Source organism: Hibiscus syriacus, unplaced genomic scaffold (genome assembly GCF_006381635.1).
Source record: "Hibiscus syriacus cultivar Baekdansim isolate YM2019G1 unplaced genomic scaffold, ASM638163v2 tig00110481_pilon, whole genome shotgun sequence".
Taxonomy (NCBI): Eukaryota; Viridiplantae; Streptophyta; class Magnoliopsida; order Malvales; family Malvaceae; genus Hibiscus; species Hibiscus syriacus.
Window position 1 is genome coordinate 69673 of NW_024062757.1, and position 21064 is coordinate 90736.

General features: G+C 35.8%; 2 protein-coding genes and 1 pseudogene across 3 annotated transcripts; all 3 read right to left on the minus strand.

Annotated features, from left to right (window-relative positions):
- Positions 1 to 410: 410 nt before the first annotated feature.
- Positions 411 to 14828, minus strand: LOC120128506 (autophagy-related protein 3-like). Of its 2 annotated transcripts, XM_039146183.1 has the most exons (11): positions 14820 to 14828; positions 13732 to 13740; positions 3291 to 3449; positions 3018 to 3088; positions 2788 to 2904; positions 2539 to 2705; positions 2084 to 2169; positions 1932 to 1983; positions 1759 to 1824; positions 1543 to 1670; positions 1112 to 1272 (listed from the first exon to the last, which is right to left on the minus strand). In XM_039146183.1, coding segments are annotated over exons 2-11 (945 nt in total). In that variant the 5' UTR covers positions 13734 to 13740; positions 14820 to 14828; the 3' UTR covers positions 1112 to 1175. The 2 variants fall into 2 exon arrangements, with proteins under 2 accessions (XP_039002115.1, XP_039002114.1); XM_039146184.1 differs by lacking the exons at positions 13732 to 13740; positions 14820 to 14828 and adding an exon at positions 411 to 778 and having other exon boundaries at positions 1170 to 1272; positions 3291 to 3574.
- LOC120128507 (ethylene-responsive transcription factor ERF034-like) lies at positions 9228 to 10285 on the minus strand. The gene has a single exon (XM_039146185.1). The coding sequence runs from the start codon at positions 10178 to 10180 to the stop codon at positions 9425 to 9427; it is 756 nt and encodes a 251-aa protein (XP_039002116.1). The 5' UTR covers positions 10181 to 10285; the 3' UTR covers positions 9228 to 9424.
- On the minus strand, positions 14060 to 20543 carry LOC120128477 (annotated as a pseudogene).
- Positions 20544 to 21064: the final 521 nt, after the last annotated feature.

A 21064-nucleotide genomic window follows, 5' to 3' on the forward strand; every position in this document is an offset into this window, starting at 1 on the left:
GTCAAGAAAAGATAAGGAGAGGGACAAGAGGCGAAGACGGAGGAGGTTGGGCGGATACAAGGGAGAAAATTATGGGATAGGTGAAAGAACATGACAAGGAATGTAAAAGAGAAAAAACACAAACGACGAGGGGAGCCGTCGGCGGTCAATAACCAACCTGAAGCCTGGTACCGGCATCAGCAGGCCTGATATCTTTGGTTTTCTCGTCAAGTGGCTCGGGTTTTGGCTTTTATAAAAAGCAATGATCTGTAAAGATGAATTTATATTTGCAGTCGTACATTCCAACCATCAAGTCATAAATTTGATGAAATTATTAATGTCTTCATCACGTTCACAAGTGCAGGCAATAAAATACATTCGTGCTATGTGTGAGACCCTCTGGGAATCTTTTCAGCTTTGAGTGTATATAATGGTTCATACTCAACAAAGAGGTAATATTAGTTTATCTGCACCAAACATATGGTATCTTGCTAATTCACAATTCCAGAATAAGTTTTGACAGGTACAATCAACTCAATGATATCAAATAATTCTTGTGGCACAAACAATATTCCCAATAACAATGATGAAAACAAGGTTCAGTTTCAGTTTGATACCACTAGAGGTTTTTCAAGGGTGGTGGCACTGAGTAGGGTATATGAACAAACTATAATGTAAACATGATCAGAACTTGTAGTTCAGTCGAGCAAAGAATACGAGGAAGGGTTATTACCATGCACTAGGTACACATTTACAAGCAGTGGATTCCGCGTTACAGGTATACCAGATAATGTACCAGCTGCAAGTTAAATATAGTCCAAAAAAAGAGATTCAACTGAGTCAGGTAGCAAGAATGAGGAACATATATAGTACAGACACAAAGATATTTCATAAAAAATTTGGGTTAAAAGACTCAAGACCCCATAGGTACTCTGCTGGACTTCCAAACTTTTGAACATTGCAGAATTAAGTGAGGGGGTCAAGGATAACAATTCCTGGCTTGAAAAATACAAAGCAGGTTTCGGGTGGTACAAAGACCGAAAGAGAAAGAAATTAAGGTTTAGCCATACTCATTTGTTGGAATTCCAGATGCTACAAATTTCAAGAACAGAACAATAAATTGGATCTAAAGCTAAGAAAGCCTTCAGTTATTGGATCTAAAGCCAAGCCTTCAGTTATTGATGGTTTACCTCTAATTAAGTGCTGGTGCTGCCAAGATCAAAGTCCATGGTGTAGTCATACTCGATTGTTGGAATTACAGAGGCAACAAATTTCAAGAACAAGAAAAGATACCTGCAATAATTGAGTCGAAAATTCACGAGGAAAATGTCACACCATGTCAAAACAGAGAGAATTGCTATACAACAACAATTGAATTAGTTGCACTGATCCTTCAAAAAGTACATGCATACCACATTTCTAAGAGGGTAAGAGAAAAATGTTGACTGTTATTTCTAAAGAAAAATTGTGGCAAATAGTTATCGCACTGCATAGATGTTTTCTAAAAGGAAGGAGGGTCAATTGAAAGCAATTGAGTAGTAAATGAGGGGCCAGATGTCTCACTTATCAACTTCAGGTTCTACTCCTCGTGACATAAGCACATCAATGATCTTTTTCATCACGGCACCATGTCTGCATGGATGGACAGATGCATGCTTCCCAGGTAGATGAGGATGGTCCTCAATGGTAACCTGAACCCAGGTAATTCGGGATAGAGTAAAAGACATTTTCAAACGAATGAGATGAGACAGGGAATCTAAATTAATAAATATGGCATACCGTTTTGTGTGCATGATCCTGACTAACATCCTCCAGAACAAGCTCTGGTTGTAAAAGCATCCTCGACTATCATCAAATTCAGATGAGGACAATGATTTGAAGCTAAATTGATAAATTTGATATTTGATTCAACAAATATAAATCATTACAAATAGGAATTATCCAACACCTACCTCATCATACCCAGTAAGCCATACACGAGGAGTTTGATAGTATTTATCATACCTAAAAAATGATAATGTCAGGCAAGTTTGAGTTTTCATAAGAACATGCATGTTCTGAAAACAAATCCTAAGCAAGTTTGCAGGCACCAGAATTGCCTTACGTGATGCTGACATCATAGGTTCGGGTCCGTAAAATATTGTCATCATCAGGTTCTTGAGCGACAAGATATGTCGGTTGTAAAGTTGCCTACATTGATCAGACACACATTATCTCAGAACACAAACATTAGAACCTCTAAGGAGGGAATAAGAAATTAGAATCGATGTCCATAAGGACAAGTTTTTTAAGTATAAAACTATATCCCTGCACCTAACCGCAACATAGTCTTTCCTTTCCTTTCTGTCTCTCTATTATCCCCCACCCGCCCTCACCCATATTGACCAAGATATGTAATATTAAGATAGTACAGGACATTGGTTGATAAGCTTAGAACTTTGATACAAGGCTAATCTGCATCAATTGGTTACAAAATGGAAAAGGAGCAAACAAAAATAAAAACCACTTGTTCAGAGAGTTTTTGCATCTCAGAAATCAAATAAATTTCTTAACACTTACTGCATCAGTCTCAACAAGATTGTCAGCTTCTTCATAATCAGCCATGTCAGGTATATCATCTTCATCTTCCCCACCCCCAAAATATGAAGGTATTGATCTTAAAGTTTCGTTCTGTCTGATTTCTAGAGTCTCCATTGAAGGCAGGTTTTCCTCCACATCACTTCTATCTGTCAGAAAGATCAGTTTTGCAAAGCCCAAATTTCCATCTTAGAATCCAAAAAAGTACAATCTCAAGGAGAAAGATAATACCTTTGGGTTTCCCATGAGTTGCCAACCAACCGTCATTGTCTTCGTTATCAAGAAGAACCTCTCCTCCGGCAGCCTCATATTCTTCTTCCACCGATGCAGCCCTCCTTAGGCAAGGGACTAACCGCGAAATGATCAAATAGTATTACTAGTGCTAATCATGATTTACAATTCAAAGGGAAAAGCAATAGACTAGACAAGAAAATAAAATAAAACGTTGGTAGTCAATTTACCATTTCTTGTAATCAAGTATTGCTTTTCGGCTGGCAAATAGGACTTCCTCTTGCTTGGCTCTCCCGATTCCCTAACATTCATAACAATCCACTGAATCAAATTGTTATACCATGACTCATGAAGCTAAACTACAATTTTACCACAAAATACTAATACGTAAATATCGATATACGACAAGAAAATAAAGATCGATTCAGATCAATCTAAAACGATCAAAACGAAGTTGCAAACTTAAAAATAAAGCACATATATTGATAGCATGGAGAAGATACCAAGACCAGGTAGGGCAATTGGAGACGAGATTATCCCCGGCCAGGATGAACTCGGAGACACTCAGAACCCCTTTCTCTTTAAAAGCAGAGACGGTTCGGGGCCCCGTAATTCTCTCCACAGTTCCTTTGAATGCTTCATGAATCCTCTGAGAAAGAACCATATTTTCGAATTTGGCAATTCGATTCAATATACGACGACGATATTCAAAGGCCTAGCGATTCGATCGAAGTCGAAGATTGAAACCCTAAATATCCGTACGGACCTGGTAGAGAGAGAAAGGGGTTTTCGAAATGGTTATGCCTGGGTTGGAAGAAAGAATACGCTGTGGCGGTGATTTCTCCTATCCGTGAGACTATTGGCCCACATGCCTAGTTTCTACTTTCTACCCCAATGGTCTGTCAATCGGACGGTTATGGTTGATTGGGTGTAAGTGTTGGTTACGGCTCTCGATTAAAACCCTGTGTCATTGTCAAGCCTTAATTTCTAGAAGAAAAATTAAATCTAGCAAATGCTCAAGAGGTCCTTGTACTATAAGATTAAGAGCAACTTAGTCCCTCTCAAAAGAAACAAATCAATTTAATTCTTGTATTATTAGAAAGTGAGAAAAAAGGACAGCTGGTGAAGGTGTTGAATACTTTTTCAATAAACTATTCAGCCGAGAACAATTTGGTCCATTCCATATCAAAGGGTGTAATTTAGTCCCTCTACTATTCAAATACAAAGAAAGATAAATGAATAGACGTTAAGTCTTTAGGTTTGTAAAGCATCCTAGTGAAGTTCTTGGCAAATGGATTCGTCATTGGCAGTTCGTTCAATAATTTGTTGTCTCCCCTTCCGGCCCTCGATGGCTTATCCCCGCCATTATTGTTGATTTGATGCCATCTTTTCACTTCACTTTTCTTAAAATTCATTTCTAATTACAACGGATTTGTTATTTGAACATATAATTTTTAAAATTATTAATAAATATAACAACGTTTTAAATTTATTTACTCATATAATATTCATTTATTGTTGTTGTTTTGATACCAAAAGTTGGTAACATGAATTAATTGTTAATTAAACAATAATTTTATCTAATAGAGTTTATTTTGTTAAAAATATAATAATTTATTTCAATATTTTTTGTTTGGTCTTCTCCTTTATCTTTGATTTTTGTCTAATCGACGACACTAATCTTTATGTTGATAGTTGATAGTCGATAGTCAGTGATTATTAGTTCTCTTATTTTTTTATATTACGTCTTTTCTTTTCTTTTTATTTTGAGTCTTTTTAATTTTGAATAAAAATATATATCCTTGTGACACGCTTGTCTATGCTCTTGCGGTACGATTCTTATGGTTTTTTGGTATGTTTTTTTCATACCTCTGTGCTTATTTTGGTTCTTGCACAAAAATCACGATATTTATTTTTTGATTGGTTTGTTGATGGTCAAGTATAGTCAGGTCCCCTCTTTTGGTAAAATGTTGTTTGTCGATGTAATCAGAATTATGTAACGTAACAACCTGCCAAATTGTTCGGTTCGCTCATCACTCATTTACCAATGCGTAAAGTGTCTCATTCGACAAAGACGATGAGTTTTTATAAAGGCTATCTCAATGGAAGGTTTTATTTTTCTTCGTATCTTTAAGTTTAATATTTTACTTTTGTACGAGTATTTTAGTGACTATTATCTCAAAATTTCACTCTATTTTTTGATGTGTTAGTAATTTTGATTCCTTCCATTATTAATGAAATACAGTTGTCATTGTTAAAAAAATATAATAATCTGAGACGAATTTTATTAATACTTGAAAATAATATAAGAAATGAAAATCTGATAACTGACAGTTTAATGCATTGGAAATAAGTTGAGGCTTGTAACTACACATTTTTTTAAAGACATTTTCAGTCACTCCTTGGTGTTTGAGATCGTTGATCGTCTACCTTCCAGGATAAGATATCTAGATGATCAACATACAATAACATGATTGTAGAGATCACCAACTATAAACTTACATGTGTCTATCACCGAAAACTAATTATACGAATCTTTACTATTATCTGTTTAAAATATGGGTCAAAGTTTTTAATTTCTCACAACTTTTTTGAACATGTTTTGATCAAAATTAAAATTTTGAGTTAAAATATTCTCGAAAAAACAAAAGTCAAAGTGATTATCTATGCAATTGTTGAGGTGCAATTTTCTCATATTAATTGAGAAATTTTGCAGTTATTTTTATATTTGTTTTTGAATTATTTTAATTTTTAACGCGTTAATTTCAATCAAATTGATCATTAATTAGATGAAGACTATTGTCACATCAATACAAAATTTGTTTAATAAGTTACTATCATCTAATAACATGATATTTGGTATGTAAATAAAGATTATTATGTCGTCTTATCATTTTATTGGTGGAGAAGTGAAGAAAATATAAATAAAGATCATTGAATTATGGATTATTATGTTGCTTTCCAAGACTTTGGAAATTCCCACCACAACTTTAAATACACATTTTAACACGTTAATGACATAATCTAACATTAATTTCATAATCAAATCTCAAAATGAATAACCATTGACATATAGTAGGCTTTAGGGTTTCATTACCTAAACTTGTGATTCAAATCTAATCCCATAGAATTGAAGCTTGGCTCACAAGCTTTCCAAATGTGTTTAGATCACACATGCATTAAGGAATTTTCTTTGAATTTGGACATCTTCTATCTAAAATTGATGGAGATATGAGTTTTTGGGAATTTGAATTTGTTGGGTTGAGAGGCTTGTAATTTCCAACAAAATTCACTAGCTAAAGTTTAGGGCAAATAACATGCAAGGTTTCACTTTTCTTATATCATTCAATTTGGTCATCCATATTTCATGTCACTTTTCGATCGTTAAACTTGGAAAATTATTGGTTACAACATCTTCGTTAACCCCATTGAAGGTGATATACAAAGTTTTTAGATATTGAAATATATATATATATATATATATATATATATATATAAAACAGTGCGTTTAATATTTCTTCACCCAGTATGGTTTTAGTCCTTGGACTGCTAATTTGATTTTCTTCTGTTAGCATTTGTTTTATATATTTGGATCTGGTTCATGTATTAATTTATTAATCATTTACGAGACTTTATAAAATTCAAGTATAGAATGTATAATAATAATTTAAAGACGCTAATGGTTTGCTTAAATTGACCCAGTTGACAGTAATTATTCCAGTCTTTTATTGAACACCATTTTCTTAAAATATATTATCCATTTGGTTGAAAATGATTAGGCCCTGTTGTAAGGGAAGCGTACAAACAATTAACTTTCTAATTGTGACAATTAGAAAGTTAATCACAAACTATCTAGATATGGGTCACAACTAATGAAAGGTACGCCAAATGGTCACTACATGTGCCTATGTCACTGCTTTGAATTTTCAACGTGTAAACAGCAGAATAACTGACGTTTTTATTTTTACTCGACCAATAATACCGTCACTAATAAAAGCTCTTACTGTTGATACGTGATGTAGGACATTTTTACCTAAAAATCACATATATATTATAATATTATTTGTCAAACATCGTTTTGTCAAATTTTATCGATTTAACACTTTTTTTGATAAGATACTTTACTTGAAACGTATATTTGTTTTAGTAGACCGAAAACGTATTCCCTTAAGTGTGATTTCAAAAGAAAATGTTGACAAAACACCAAATGTAAATGCATATATTAAGGGGCGCCCCTTCTAGGGGCTACTTTTCCCAAATGTATTTTAAAATTATGCTTTAAAAAAAAACTATAGTAACTAACATCATAATTTAATATATATTATATTCATGAGTTGAAAAGTTTAATGGGATTATTTTATATAGACATATTGGAGTGATTAGGTTATATTTTTTAATAATGTGTGATCAAAGTTAAAAGCTGTATTTCTTACCTCTTTTATCTCTATATCTAATGAGTCTACTTATACACTATTATTAAATTATATTAGGTTAATATTTATTACATTAGGTTAATATTTATTACATTAGGTTAATATTTATTATTAAGGTGTATTACTATCGTTAAACACGCCGTGATGATAGTTCACAAATGCACTGGAAAGCTCAAGCTGTGTTTTCAGTGTCGCTTTCAAGTCTCCTAGTAGGGGTGTTCAAATTTTTGAACTAATTCGGTTAACTGATCAAACCGAATTAGTTCGATTAATTCGGTCGGTCACCGAATTAGTTCGGTCGATTAACGGTTAAGAAAATTTTTAGAATTCGATTAACGATTAATTCGATTCGAAATCGGTTAATTAACCGAATTAACCGAAATCAAATTTTAAATATATTATATATAACATATGGGCTTAGCCCAAACCATTTAAAACCCAATTAATAATTTAAGATTCAATAACTTTTAAACCTAAATCAATATTAATTAATTACAAAAATTATATAAATTTTTTATTTTATAATTATATATTATTTAAATTAATTGTAAACTGTTTTTTTGAATTAAAAAATATTAAATATATTATATATAACATATGGGCTAAGCTCAAACCATTTAAAACCCAATTAATAATTTAAGATCCAATAACTTTTAAACTTAAATCAATATAATTAATTAAAAATTTATATAAAATTTTTATTTTATAATTATATATTATTTAAATTAATTATAAACTGTTTTTTTGAATTAAAAAATATTTAATTTTTATATAAATTCGAAATTCTAAAAAAATTCGATTAATTCGAAAATTAACCGAATTAACGAACTTTATTCGGTTCGGTTAATATTTTCGAAAAAAAATTTGGTTCGGTTAAAGAAAAAAAATTAGATTAATTCGATTAATGGTAATTCGGTCGGTTCAGCCACCAAATTAACCGAATGAACAATCCTATCTCCTGGGACTCGTTAAAGAACAAATTGTGTTAACCTGTTTAATTTTGTTTTAATGCATACGTTAATTAATTATATTTTATAAATATTAGTGTTAAAATTCTTCCTCGGGAAACGTGAGATTCCAAGGTGGTTAACTTCTATATTATTGTCTTTTTGTTGACCTTGCATTTTATTTGAACATTATCTATAATTAAGAAAGAGCGAACCCGGTTCCCAATAATTCTACCTAAAGACAAAAATTTAACCCGAATTATTAAGTACCTGGTGGGTCTATTAATTTGTGACACTGTTTACCCTGTATTTCGTCTCTTCTTCCCAAAGTTTGGCTTAATTATATCCTAATTATATGATGGGAAATAGAATATAAGGAGATAATGACGCTGATGTCATTTGCCACTAACAAAGAGTCTTATCTTTTGGGGTATAGTTACCCTATACTTGGATAATGGAACTTAAAATTTGAGATTAATATTCAATTTTATTATTTAAATGTGTAACTCTATCAAAAGATTAAAAAATAAATTCAGAAAACAATCCTATTGATAAAAAAATTGTTAATATCCTTAAATAATTCGTGTTCGAATAATTTTTTAACTCCTATAAAAATAATAAAATGGAGGATATTTTTGAACATTGGAATAACATTAACTAGATTATGCTTTCACTTTGTTTGGGAATCTGCCTTTGGTTTCTTTTAGATAAATGATGGAAAGAAAAAGAGATGATGTTGGGCAACACCATCACCATCTCACTATTTCCATTTAAGAGAAAGAACATGATTTTGCCAGGATATTATTCACCCTGCGATGAATTTGAGTTGGGATGTTTTTCCAACCTATAGACAGACATGTTATCTTTTTCTTTTTTGTTCAGACAAATAACTTTAGCTAATCACTTTAGTCTTTAAAGCCAGTCGAGTGGAAAGTTCCATTGCAATAAGGCATTGTTGTTGTTGATTTTTAATGAGGTATTTGCTGTAGTAAAGTTGGAAAGTAGAATTTATCGTTTCTTGTAAACAATTAGAACAAAGAACAAAAGGTGGGTTGAAGTATACAATTAATTTCATATATATTACAGAGAAGATTTAACCTTTTTTTAACTCTATGAGAACTAAAGTGGAAAAGACACGAACTTGACAATTGAAAAGCGAGCTGGAATATTTTGTGTGGAGAGATGAATGATTTTCGAAGTTAGAGATTTTGACCACGAAATGATTACATTTACTGAGATGGTGTGAATGTGATCTTGCTAGTAATAATCCCAGGAGAATGGCTCCTCGATCCGGAACCCAGAATCGACTTCACATATTTGCCATGCTGATGAAGAATAAGAGCAGAACCCGTCGCTTCGGTCCATGGCATCGGTCATGAGATCGGGCAGATCAAACAACGAATCGTCGTCGTTAATGGAGGGTGAACTTGATGACTCGAGTACGTTGTTGGATAAATGCGAAACAGGAAGTTGTTCTTGTCTTAGGCCGGCTTCAGTTTTGGTCTCGAAGAATGTCGCGGCGGCTGCTTCAGACGCGGCTGCTTGGATATCCTTGGGAGTCGTACTGGCAGGGCGTGGGAGCTCCTTTTCAAGTTCAGGGAAATTAAGGTAAGCCGAGCTTCCCTTAATGGCGAGTGCAGCTACATCATGAGCACGAGCAGCCATTTCGGCTGTCGGGTATGTCCCAAGCCATATCCTCGATTTCTTCCTCGGTTCTCGAATTTCAGACACCCATTTACCCCAGCTTCGCATGCGCACCCCACGGTATGTCGCATGCTTGCCATCATCATTACCACCACTCCTTTGTCTTTTCTTTTTCTCCTTATCATTTTCCATGTCTCCAGCTTTCTTTGACCTTCTATCAGCTACACACGATAACGTTGTGGAAGCGGAAGAGGAGGAGGAAGAAGAAGAGGAGGTGACGGTGGTAGAGACGACGGAAGAAGAGCTGAGCAAGTTGTAATAACTACGAGAAGCATCATTCTCGATGTTGATATCCCTGTCCAATTCCATGAGAGATTATAGGCCTAGTTGTAAGTAAAGTAAAAGACTTAAAAGAGAGAAATTCAGAGTGAAATGGCATATACAATAGTGGTCACTAGAGGCATTATATGATTCTTAATTCCCCCAAGAAAATACATAATCATGTAAGGAAAGCAAGAATTAAAGAAGGCTGGGGCCCCATGGCACATATATAAATATTACAAAGTGATTACAGCTCGGCTAATTTGTTTCCCATGTGGCAAATTAAAATAGAATGTATATGCCTGGAACTGGAGATCATCTTTGTTGTTAAGCCAATTCGTGAATTCACGCTTTGCAAAACTTTTTGATTTATCCCTCACTATATTTCATATGAACTCGTCAAAAACCCCACTAAGAGTCCTTCGAATTTCACATGCATGTATGCTTTCCTTTTCTTTTTCTACATCGGACACTGTTCACCTCATTTGTTGAACAACGTATATTAAAAATCTAGTGGGTTGATTAAACAAAACCGGCCAATGGAAAGCTTACCAATGTGATAGAATCTGCAACATTATGAACATATAAACAGACACCAGATTGTCAAACAGGTTTCAAAACCAGACATGGAAAGCGAACACGTGGGTTGTGTTACAAAGGAAGAGGACATCTGATCTGATGCATATATGAACAGTGCTTAACGAATCCCCCGTTTTGATTAACTCGCTAACCATCATTTGAACAAGGAATTAAGGGAGAGGAAATGCTTTTTTTATTATTATTGTTCATTACAATGGAACACACATGAGGCCACTGCCCTGTGGGGTCCTCGTAAGCAATCTGATTCCTGATTTCCTATTAGCTAGGAACTCCACTAGGCAGAAAAAAAAAATTCTATTTTTCTGTTCTTTTAACTTTTTGTTAAATTACAACCTGTATTAAGATAGAAAGATGGAGACCAGATGATTCGAATTTGCTCATATTTTCCCCTCCCTTTGGCTGTTCAACCCGTATGGATGTTTTTTTTATTAATCTAATGTAAGTACAATGCAATATTTGTTTAAAGATAAAGTATCAACTTTTTGACATTAATCATTTATATTTTTAAAATCTATGGTGTTCGAACCCAGATCCTCAAAGAATAACAATAATTATTTTAATATGGATGCACCTTGGTTCGTGCCGCCTGTATAGATGTTAAATATATACTCACCCAATACGTTTAATCTGAATCCAGTTATATAGATATAAAAAAACGTGATATGTTTATGTTGCTATCTTCGCCTTCGTCTGTTCTTCATTCTACAATATTTGGGGTGGTAAATTGACCAACAATCATTTGTCTATCGTCTCAAGGCTGTAATTTTTTTAATAATTGAATAATCATACAGAGAAATCTTGTAGGGAAGCCTTTGTCTTCATGGCGCACTTTAATTTCTGCACACAATCTAGAAGCAATGATGAACATTATAAAGAGATACAGCGGCAACAGTTAAGGGCACCTGGACCACCCTAATTGTTCCTTGTTTTAAGGAGTCCAAATAGACTACCTGTTCCATGCTTTCCTTCCCCTACATTGTCTAGTCCAAACCACCCTAATTGATGTTTGCATGTTGTATAATGAGCATTAACAAACCAGTTAAGTCAAATCAAGTCAATTTGTTGTGCATCCTAATTATAGATATTTCAACAGATAATCTAAAGATTCTCTTAACTCTTCAGTAGCTGAAGTTTACTGCAAATTCACATGCACATGATCTGGTTGCTTCTTCCTTTCTTAATTCATAATAAATAATTCCCCCCTTTTGTTGCTTTTTGGTTACTCGGTGGAAAAAGATAATTCATAATCTCTGCAATTGATTTCATATGATTTTCCTTGTTTGTCTTTAGAAAAGATAGTCTCACACACTTCTTTTTATTGACACAAATATCAGATAAACTAAAGTAAACCGCCATGAAGCTGTAACGTAGGTTCATTCAGGCTGAAATAATTAAAGTAAACCAAAGTAGGGATGGGCTATCCATGTCCACCATCCAGTGTTGGGATGCATAGAATTTTGTTCAGCCACCTGACAAAAGAAAGAATATATTTCTCTTTCAATTGAAAAGCAAATAAATATCAATACTGAAATAAAAAAAAATGTGAAAATGGGTCATAATTATCTAAGCTTTTAAAGTCGGCTCTGCCTAAAGAGATTCCAATCAATATAAAATTAATCACGTGTTTCAGAACATACATAGGTACATGTATACTTCTAAAAATAAAACAAGTAAAAGCTAAAGGCAGAATGATGCGTTTTGCTAAGAGGTGAACGATCGTCTTTCAAATGTGTTTGACCAACTTTCCTCTTTTCTTTTTCGCTTCCGATTTCGAAGGTTTTGTATTGTCTAATTCAATCCGATTCAGGTTGGACATTTAGTTTTGGTGAGTGGCTCTTCCCTCAGTGATTTTCTACGTTCAAAAGAACTCAAACTCAAAACTTACTTAGAACCGATTCGGGTCGCACATTTAATTTTGATGAGTGACTCTTCCAACCGGAATTTTCTACTTATATAAGGACTCAAAATCAAAACTTACTTAAGTTAAAAGAACCACCTTGACCTTACTATTATCCTCTGTAGCCAATAGATTTTGGTTTAGGCCACTATTTTCCCCCATTTGTCTGTTAAAATGTAGGATTTGTCGTGTTATGTGGACATCATCTGGTTTAGATTTTAAAATACCAGGTTCATCAGTTTTGTAAGAAAATCGAGATTTGTCATTCACCACAGTAACCATCACATGTTGTTTGCCCATCGTTTTAGAGTTTTCAGGAGTTTGTACCTGGTCACCTTCAGAGGGGGGTTGATCTTGGTCTTCGTTCCTCCTTGTTAGGATCTTCAGAATATCCTCCACATAGCTTTGGTTGGTGTGCATTCGATTCTCCAAGCTAGTGATACGTTCCTCTTGTCTTGTCCACCATTTGGGTTGTTGAGTGTCGTCAGTTACTTGTTTCACTAATGTTGATAGTTCTTCAATCTGCTTTTGCAGGGTAGATAGATTTGTAGGATCAACCATCGTCTGATTTTTCTTTGGCATAACCCGTGTTTAATGTGCCAGGATTGATGGCTCCTGATACCAGTTGTTACAGCTAAGATAAAAGAGAATAATAGAAAAGAGAAAACGGAGAATGAGAGAGGTAGGTTACAGAAAGTTCTCATTCATTCAAAAAGATAGGAAAATTCCTTTCGTTGTACAGGTATTATTTGATTACAGTGTACAATTTTGGGCTATGCATTTTGGGCCTCCTCTTCATCTTAGCAGGTAAGTCCTTTCTTTAATTCATTTTATTTCCCTCATGCACTCCCACTTGATTTTCTTTTTGCTTCTCTTTCCTCCCAAATTTCCCAGTTAGTGCCTGAAATCCCTAACCCTTCTGTAATTTCAATTTCTCTCCTCCTCTTCTCTCTCGACTGCAACAAATTATATCATTGTTTTGAATGACAAGCCTTTCAAAAAAAATGTGCCAAAAATGCTTTTACAACATGGAGAAAGGTCTAGAAGATTGAGTCAATACATGTTTGGATGCTGAGAAAATGCATTGAGAAAATAAGTTATGATCTTTTTAGTAGTTTCAATAAAAACGGAGTAAGAAGAAATAAATTTGGACGAGAAATTCAAGGAAATGTGTTTTAAATCAAAATTAAAAACAAACTCGACTGGACATAAAACAGAAACCCAGAATTGGAATAATGAGATTCCTTAATCTGAAATCAAAATGACTTGAACCTAAAATTAATACAAATTGTAAATAATCTACAAAATTGATCCAATTTAAATAGACTGGGCCACGATCCGCCAAATTCACATGTCCCTGAAAGTATTGATCTTCATGGCTATTTGATAGACTTGAGCGATGATGTGTTGCTGTTATCTCGAGTCTAAAAATGCCGATTTTATTTCTATTCAAGGACCAAACAATTATATGTGCCATTGACAATGCACATTAGCACATGAATGAAACAGCAAATAAAATACAAGGAACAGGTCAACATTGTAATTGAAGAAACGTTAAACAAAAGCCAAATATCCTTCGCCCTAGGCTAGGATTATCACTGTGATGGACTAGGCAGCGGCTCCATTTGATCAAACATGTCAGCTGGGAAATCATCGAAGAAGGCATCTGGGGTCGTGGGGTTCTCAGTTTCTTCCTTTGAACCAAACCCACCACTTATCACTAGTGGTTCAAGAAATGTCATCTGCACGTTTGCATTCCCACTGTCAAGTTCATCCATAGGAGCAAACACTTGAGAAAGTTAAGGGTCCTCGAATTTAGACAAAAGGTCCTGGCTTTCTAGTGGTAATGCGATGTACGGTTGGGGCTGCAGGATCTGAGGGAAGAAGACCTGAGCTTGAGCCTCGGCATATGGGATTTTCCTTCGAGACATAAGCTCAAGCTGAGCCATGTTTGCATCCGTATACAACTTCGGATTCACAAGTTCTTGGAATTGCTTCAGTTTAGTAGTCGTCTGAGAGTTGTCATGGTATTATGATGAGCAAGATCGTCCCTGGGAGAATGATAATTCCTCCATTGATGAGCTCAACTTCGGAGCCTTGAATTTAACCCAAAAAACACAACATAACCATAACAAAAAGGATTAATCTTTACCATCTAAACCACTCAAGATTCTCTGTTGGAGTGAACAGAATTTTCCTAATAAAGATTACAGAGTTTTCTCTGAGTCGATTAATCAAACGCATTGTATGGAATATTAATTAGCAGATGACAAGTGATTAAGATAATCCCAGAAACCACTGGAAATTGAAGAGATTGGAGTGGGTTTACCTCCATAACAGGAACATCATGAAAGCCATGGATTTCCTTTTTTACTTTGAGCGACCTGGAGGAGGAAGAAGAAGAAGAGGTTGTCCCCGAATTCTGCAAAATCCTAGCCAGTCTCTTCTGCCTACTGCTCCAAAAATTCTTGACGTCATTGTCAGTCCTCCCAGACAAAAACGTAGCAATTTTAGCCCATTTGTGTTGGAAATAAAACACTCACACAAACAACTTTTATTGAAACTCAAACAAATATTACAAGAGTACTCTCACTCAAAAACAAGAACTACAACTCACTCTTATAAGACTTTGCTTCTTCACTCACTTAGAAGCTCTTAATTTTTCTTGATGCTTAAAACTAAAATGGAAAGGGGTATTTATACTACTCAAGAACAATCCTACACCACACAAATAAACTAATTTAAACCATTACAAATTCAACAAATATCTAACTCTCACCTAACTAAATTGATGTAAGCAATGACATCATTAATTAAATGATGTAAGCAATGACATCTTTAATTAAATGATGTAAGTAATGACATCAATTTAGTTTGGGTTTGGGTTTAGGCTCCCATAATGGATCAAGTTTATGATCCAACACCCTCCCTTAAACTTGATCTCGTGACCCCTAGTAGGTTCCTTAATCTTAAGAAGTCTTCGCTGGTCAGTGGCTTGGTAAAAATATCAGCAACTTGATCTTGTGACTTCACATATTCAACTTCCACATCTTTTCTTGCAACACACTCCCTTATATAGTGGTAGCGAATATCAATGTGCTTGCTTCGATCATGGAATACTGGATTCTTCGCTAAGGCAATGGCTGACTTGTTGCGACACAAACCTTGGTAGGCTCTTCTTGTATCAAACCAATCTCCTTCAATAGATTTCTAAGCCAAATTGCATGACAAACACATGAGGTAGCAGCAACATATTCCGCTTCACAAGTGGATAATGTGACAATCGGTTGTTTCTTTGACATCCATGTGAATGCAATATCTCCCATGAAAAATACGAATCCAGTAGTGCTCCTTCGATTATCTATGTCCACCCCAATCACTGTCGCTATATCCAACAAGCTTTAATCATTAGAAATGAATAGAACAAGCCAAAGTCAATTGTACCTTTCAGATAGCGAAGAATTCTCTTTGCGGCTTTAAAATGGTGGTTGTTGGGGATTCCATGTAGCGATAACCAATCCAACTGCGTGAAGAATATCGGGTCTCGTGCAAGTTAGATAGCGTAGACTTCCTACCAAACTTTTGAAGAATGTTGGATCTACACTTTCGCCTTCTTCATGTTTGGTCATCTTGATCCCGTATTCTGCCGGTATGCTTATGGCTTACAGTTCTCCATCTTGAACTTCTTCAGTATCCTTTGCATAGCTTTCCTGTGAAATGAAAATTCCATCATTTTGTTGCTTAACTTCAATACCAAGGTAGTACGCCATGAGCCCCATGTCTGTCATCTCGAATTCTTTCATCATCACATCCTTGAATTCATTAAACATGCTTGGGTTGCTTCCAGTGAAGATCGTCCACGTAGAGGCACACGATCAAAATATCTTCATCTTTGATCTTGATATATAGAGCATGCTCGTAGGGACATTGTTGAAGCCATTCTCTTGGAAGTACTTGTCGATTCGGCTATTCCTGCCCTTGGTGCTTGTTTTAGCCCGTAAAGAGCCTTCTTCAACTTCAACTTGTTCATGCCCTTTGACTTCATAGCCTGATGGTTGCTGAATGTAAAGTTCCTCTTCAAGAACTCCATTTAGGAAGGCAGACTTTACATCCATCTGTTGTATCTTCCACTTGTTTTGAGCTGCCAAAGAAATGATTAGTCTGATAGTCTCCAATCGAGCAACAGGAGCAAATACCTCATCATAGTCAATTCCAGCCTTTTGACTATAGCCTTTAGCAACTAGCCTCGCCTTGTGCCTTTCAATCTCTCCTTTGGCATTTGCTTTGTTTTGTACACCCATTTGACACCTATCGCCTTATGTCCCTTGGGAAGTGAGGTAAGTTCCCATGTGTCATTCTTCTCGATGGCCTTGATTTCTTCGTCCATCGCATCTCTCCATTTCTTAATGTAAGATTATCTGTCGTTCAGTTACCTCATAGAGATCTCTAAGGCTTCTTGTGCGTTGCACAACTCTTTCACTTTGACTCCCACTTGACGATGATGAAGGTGATGAGTCTCCTTGAGTGGTTGATGTTGGTGAAATGGGTGGAGTGCAAGCTCTTGTTGAGATTCATCTAGTTGCTCCCTATTGTCTGCTCATCTTCTTCAAACTGAGGAAAGAAATTGAAGTCATCTGTATGAGAGTTAAAATCCATTCTCCTTCTTCGTTGAAGACCACATCTCGACTAATCACAAACTTCTTATTGTCTGGATTGTACAACTTGTAGCCCTTCGATTAGCATCATAGCCGATGAAGATAAAACTCTCGCTTTTATCATCAAGCTTCGTTCTTCTCTCGTCTGGTACGTGACATGGGCTATACTTCCAAAGGTTCTCAAGTGGGAAATAAGATAAAACTCTCGCTTTTATCATCAAGCTTCGTTCTTCTCTCGTCTGGTACGTGAACATGGGCTATACTTCCAAAGGTTCTCAAGTGGGAAATGCCAGGCTTTCTTCACTCCATGCCTCTTGCGGTCTTTCCCCATACACTTCTTGTTGGAGATCGATTTGACAAGTAGACTGCACACGATACTGCTTCCGCCCAAAATTCTTGGGGTTTCTTGCTTTTGAGCATGCTTCGTGCCATGTCGAGGATGTTCTATCTTTCTTTCTGCCACACCATTTTGCTGGGGGGATCTAGGAACTGTCATTGGTCGACGAATTCCATTTGCTTCACAGAACTCTTGAAACTCCCTGGAAGTAAATTCTCCACTCGATCGGATCTCATGGCTTTGATCTTTCTACCGCTTTCTCTCTCCACTGCTGCTTTGAACTTGAAGACTTCAAAAACTTCTGACTTCTGTTTCAAGAAATATACCCAGGTTTTTCTTGAAAATCATCAATGAAGAGAAGAAAATAGTTATTGTTACCGAGAGAGCTTGGCTTGATCGGTCCACACACATCGGTATGGATGAGCTCAAGTGACTTCTTAGCTCTATCTCTGACTCCTTTGGAAAGCTTTTTCCTGAATTGTTTCCCGACTAGACACCCTTCACAGAGTTGGTCAGGATGGTTGATGTGAGGTAGTCCTTTCACCATCTCCTTCTTAGATAATAGCTCTAGACCTCCAAAATTGAGATGCCCAAATCGAAGATGCCAAAGCCATGATGCATCTTTGTAGCAAGCTTTCAGGCACTTTGCAACATCATTTTGTATGTTGATCAAGAACTATTATTCATATGATATCATAACCTTTCTACCAGTTGCCCTAAACTTAAAATGTTACTTTTCATATTGGGCACATAGTAGACATTTGAAATAAATTGATGTCTCCCATCTTTCAAACGGATAAGAATGTTACCTCTCCCTTTCACTGCTATTGTGGAATCATCTCCAAACGAAACATTTCCACTTACTGACTCGTCTAGCTCCACAAACATGTCTTTCCTTCCACACATGATTGCTTGCACCACTGTCAAGATACCAGGAATTTGCTTGGCCACCATCAGTTTCCTTTCGTGCTAGAAGAAGAGTTTCTTTGCCATCTGTCTTTTCCTCCACGTAATTGGCCTTCTCCTCAATTTTGTTGTTGGGAGCTCTACATTCTGAAGCATAATGCCCAAATTTTGACAATTATAACATCGAATTTGAGATTTGTCATACTTTGAGTTTAGATTAATTCTTCCACGCCTCGTGTTGAGCTTTCTCCTTCTCATAGTTGTTGTTGGAATTGTTATTGTTGTAATTCCAGCCTCGTCCACGCCTCGACTTCCCCTCGTCCCTCGTCCATGGCCTCTACCTCTGCCTTGGCCACGTTGGGTTCTATCATTGCGTTGGCTCTCATGCATATCCTTGAGTTGCAGCTTGAGGAGTTGCTCAGTAAACTCATGCTTCTTTTTATGCTTCTCTTCGTATGCTTGCAATGATCCTTGGAGCTGTTCGATCTTCATTCTTCCAAGTCTTTAGTTTCTTCAATCGTCACGACGATGTGCTCAATTGAGATCCAACGAACGGAGTATCTTCTCTATTATCCTCACATCGTCTACTTTTCACCATTTCTTTTTAATTGATTAGAAACAGCTACTACTCTTGAGAATAATCTGAAATAGACTCAGATGCTTTCATATTTAAGGATTCGAATTCACCTCTTAATGTTTGAAGACGAACCTTCTTCACTTGCTCGGATCCTTTATAAGAGGTTGCAACTTCTCCCACGCTTCCTTGCTAGAGCTTGCACTTGAAATCTTTTCAAAACCATCATCATCTACTGCTTGATAGATGAGGTAGAGAGCTTCTTGTCTCTCTTTCTTGAATCCTTCAAAGTTGTCTTTTGATCTGGTGTAAGAGTAGCAAAAACATCATCATCCGCAGGCTCATTATAGCCTTTCTCTGATATCCCACACATCTTGTGACCAATTGTCGTAGTTGTTGTTGTTGAGTGTCGGAACTTGGAATGGTGCCATACCATTTGCCATATCTCTCAATATAATGAGATTTTGTAAAATCCGATTGCACGGATGAATCCGGAACGATGAAAAAAAAATTTGGAGGGACTTGGACAACTCGGACAAGGGCTCCAACTCGGCTGAATCGGCTCAACTCGGTGAGTCAACTCGATTTTGGCAGCAGTCTTCCGGCGTGCGTGGCGGTGCGTCAGAACTCAGATTGAGAAAATTCTGGCGGCGTCGTATTCCTCTCGTCGAGACCTTCGATCTTTCCAACTCGCTCTGATGCCACTTTGTTGGAAATAAAACACTCACACAAACAACTTTATTGAAACTCAAACAAATATTACAAGAGTACTCTCACTCAAAACAAGAACTACAACTCACTCTATAAGACTTTGCTTCTTCACTCACTTAGAAGCTCTTAATTTTTCTTGATGCTTAAAACTAAAATGGAAAGGGGTATTTATACTACTCAAGAACAATCCTACACCACACAACTAATTTAACCATTACAAATTCAACAATATCTAACTCTCACCTAACTAAATTGATGTAAGCAATGACATCATAATTAAATGATGTAAGCAATGACATCTTTAATTAAATGATGTAAGTAATGACATCAATTTAGTTTGGGTTTGGGTTTAGGCTCCCATAATGGATCAAGTTTATGATCCAACAATTTGTTCCCAAACTGTGCCTGCAACTCTATCACCACCCTTTCTTCGTCTGCCGTAAACTTACACCACTACAAAGATTCAAACAAAGAATTGCATGCGAACTACAAACGAGTAGTAGAAAATGAAAGTAAGGAGGGTAACAGGGGCTTACTTCTTCAAGTGGGTCTAAGTTTGTAACCCAGCGAAGACGACAAGATTTGCCAGTTCGTTGCAAAAGGCCTTGGATCGAATGGAGCTCCAGTCTCGGGGGCCGTACATCCTGACATGGTTGATTAGCACTTGGTCTTTTTCGGGCATTCCATGGCCCTTTCCTTATCTGACTCTTCTCTACTCGCTTCCCTTCCATTGCCCTAATGAAACTGCACCAAGAAATGCACCTTTCGGTCTGATATTTTCAATCTGAAAATCTTCCGAGTTATCTTTGTTTTTATATTCTCCTTCTCCGTAATGACGGTTAAGACGGTTACTGCCACTATCCTCCGCCACTCCCCACGTTCCCATTTCTTCCTCTCGATTAAAAATTATATTTAATTTACATTTATATCCTCAACCCCTTCAATTTTTTCTTCGCTGAAACTCGAAAGGATTAACGTGAAAATAAGTGTCCAAAAGTATATTTTAAGTCTTTAAAGAATTTTTTAACCATCTGGATTAAAATATTTTTAACATTATACTTTTAAGTTTTAAGTATCTTGATTGTTAAATTTAACTTTTGTCTAACACGTGTTAGACATATACAAATTTAAAAAATATATATTATAATTTATAAAAAAAACTCAAATTTTAATAAATCTAAATAACACTATTTTAAAATTTTCAATTTTAAATCTTTTTACTAACGTTGTCGGTCACTTAGTCGCTATAATA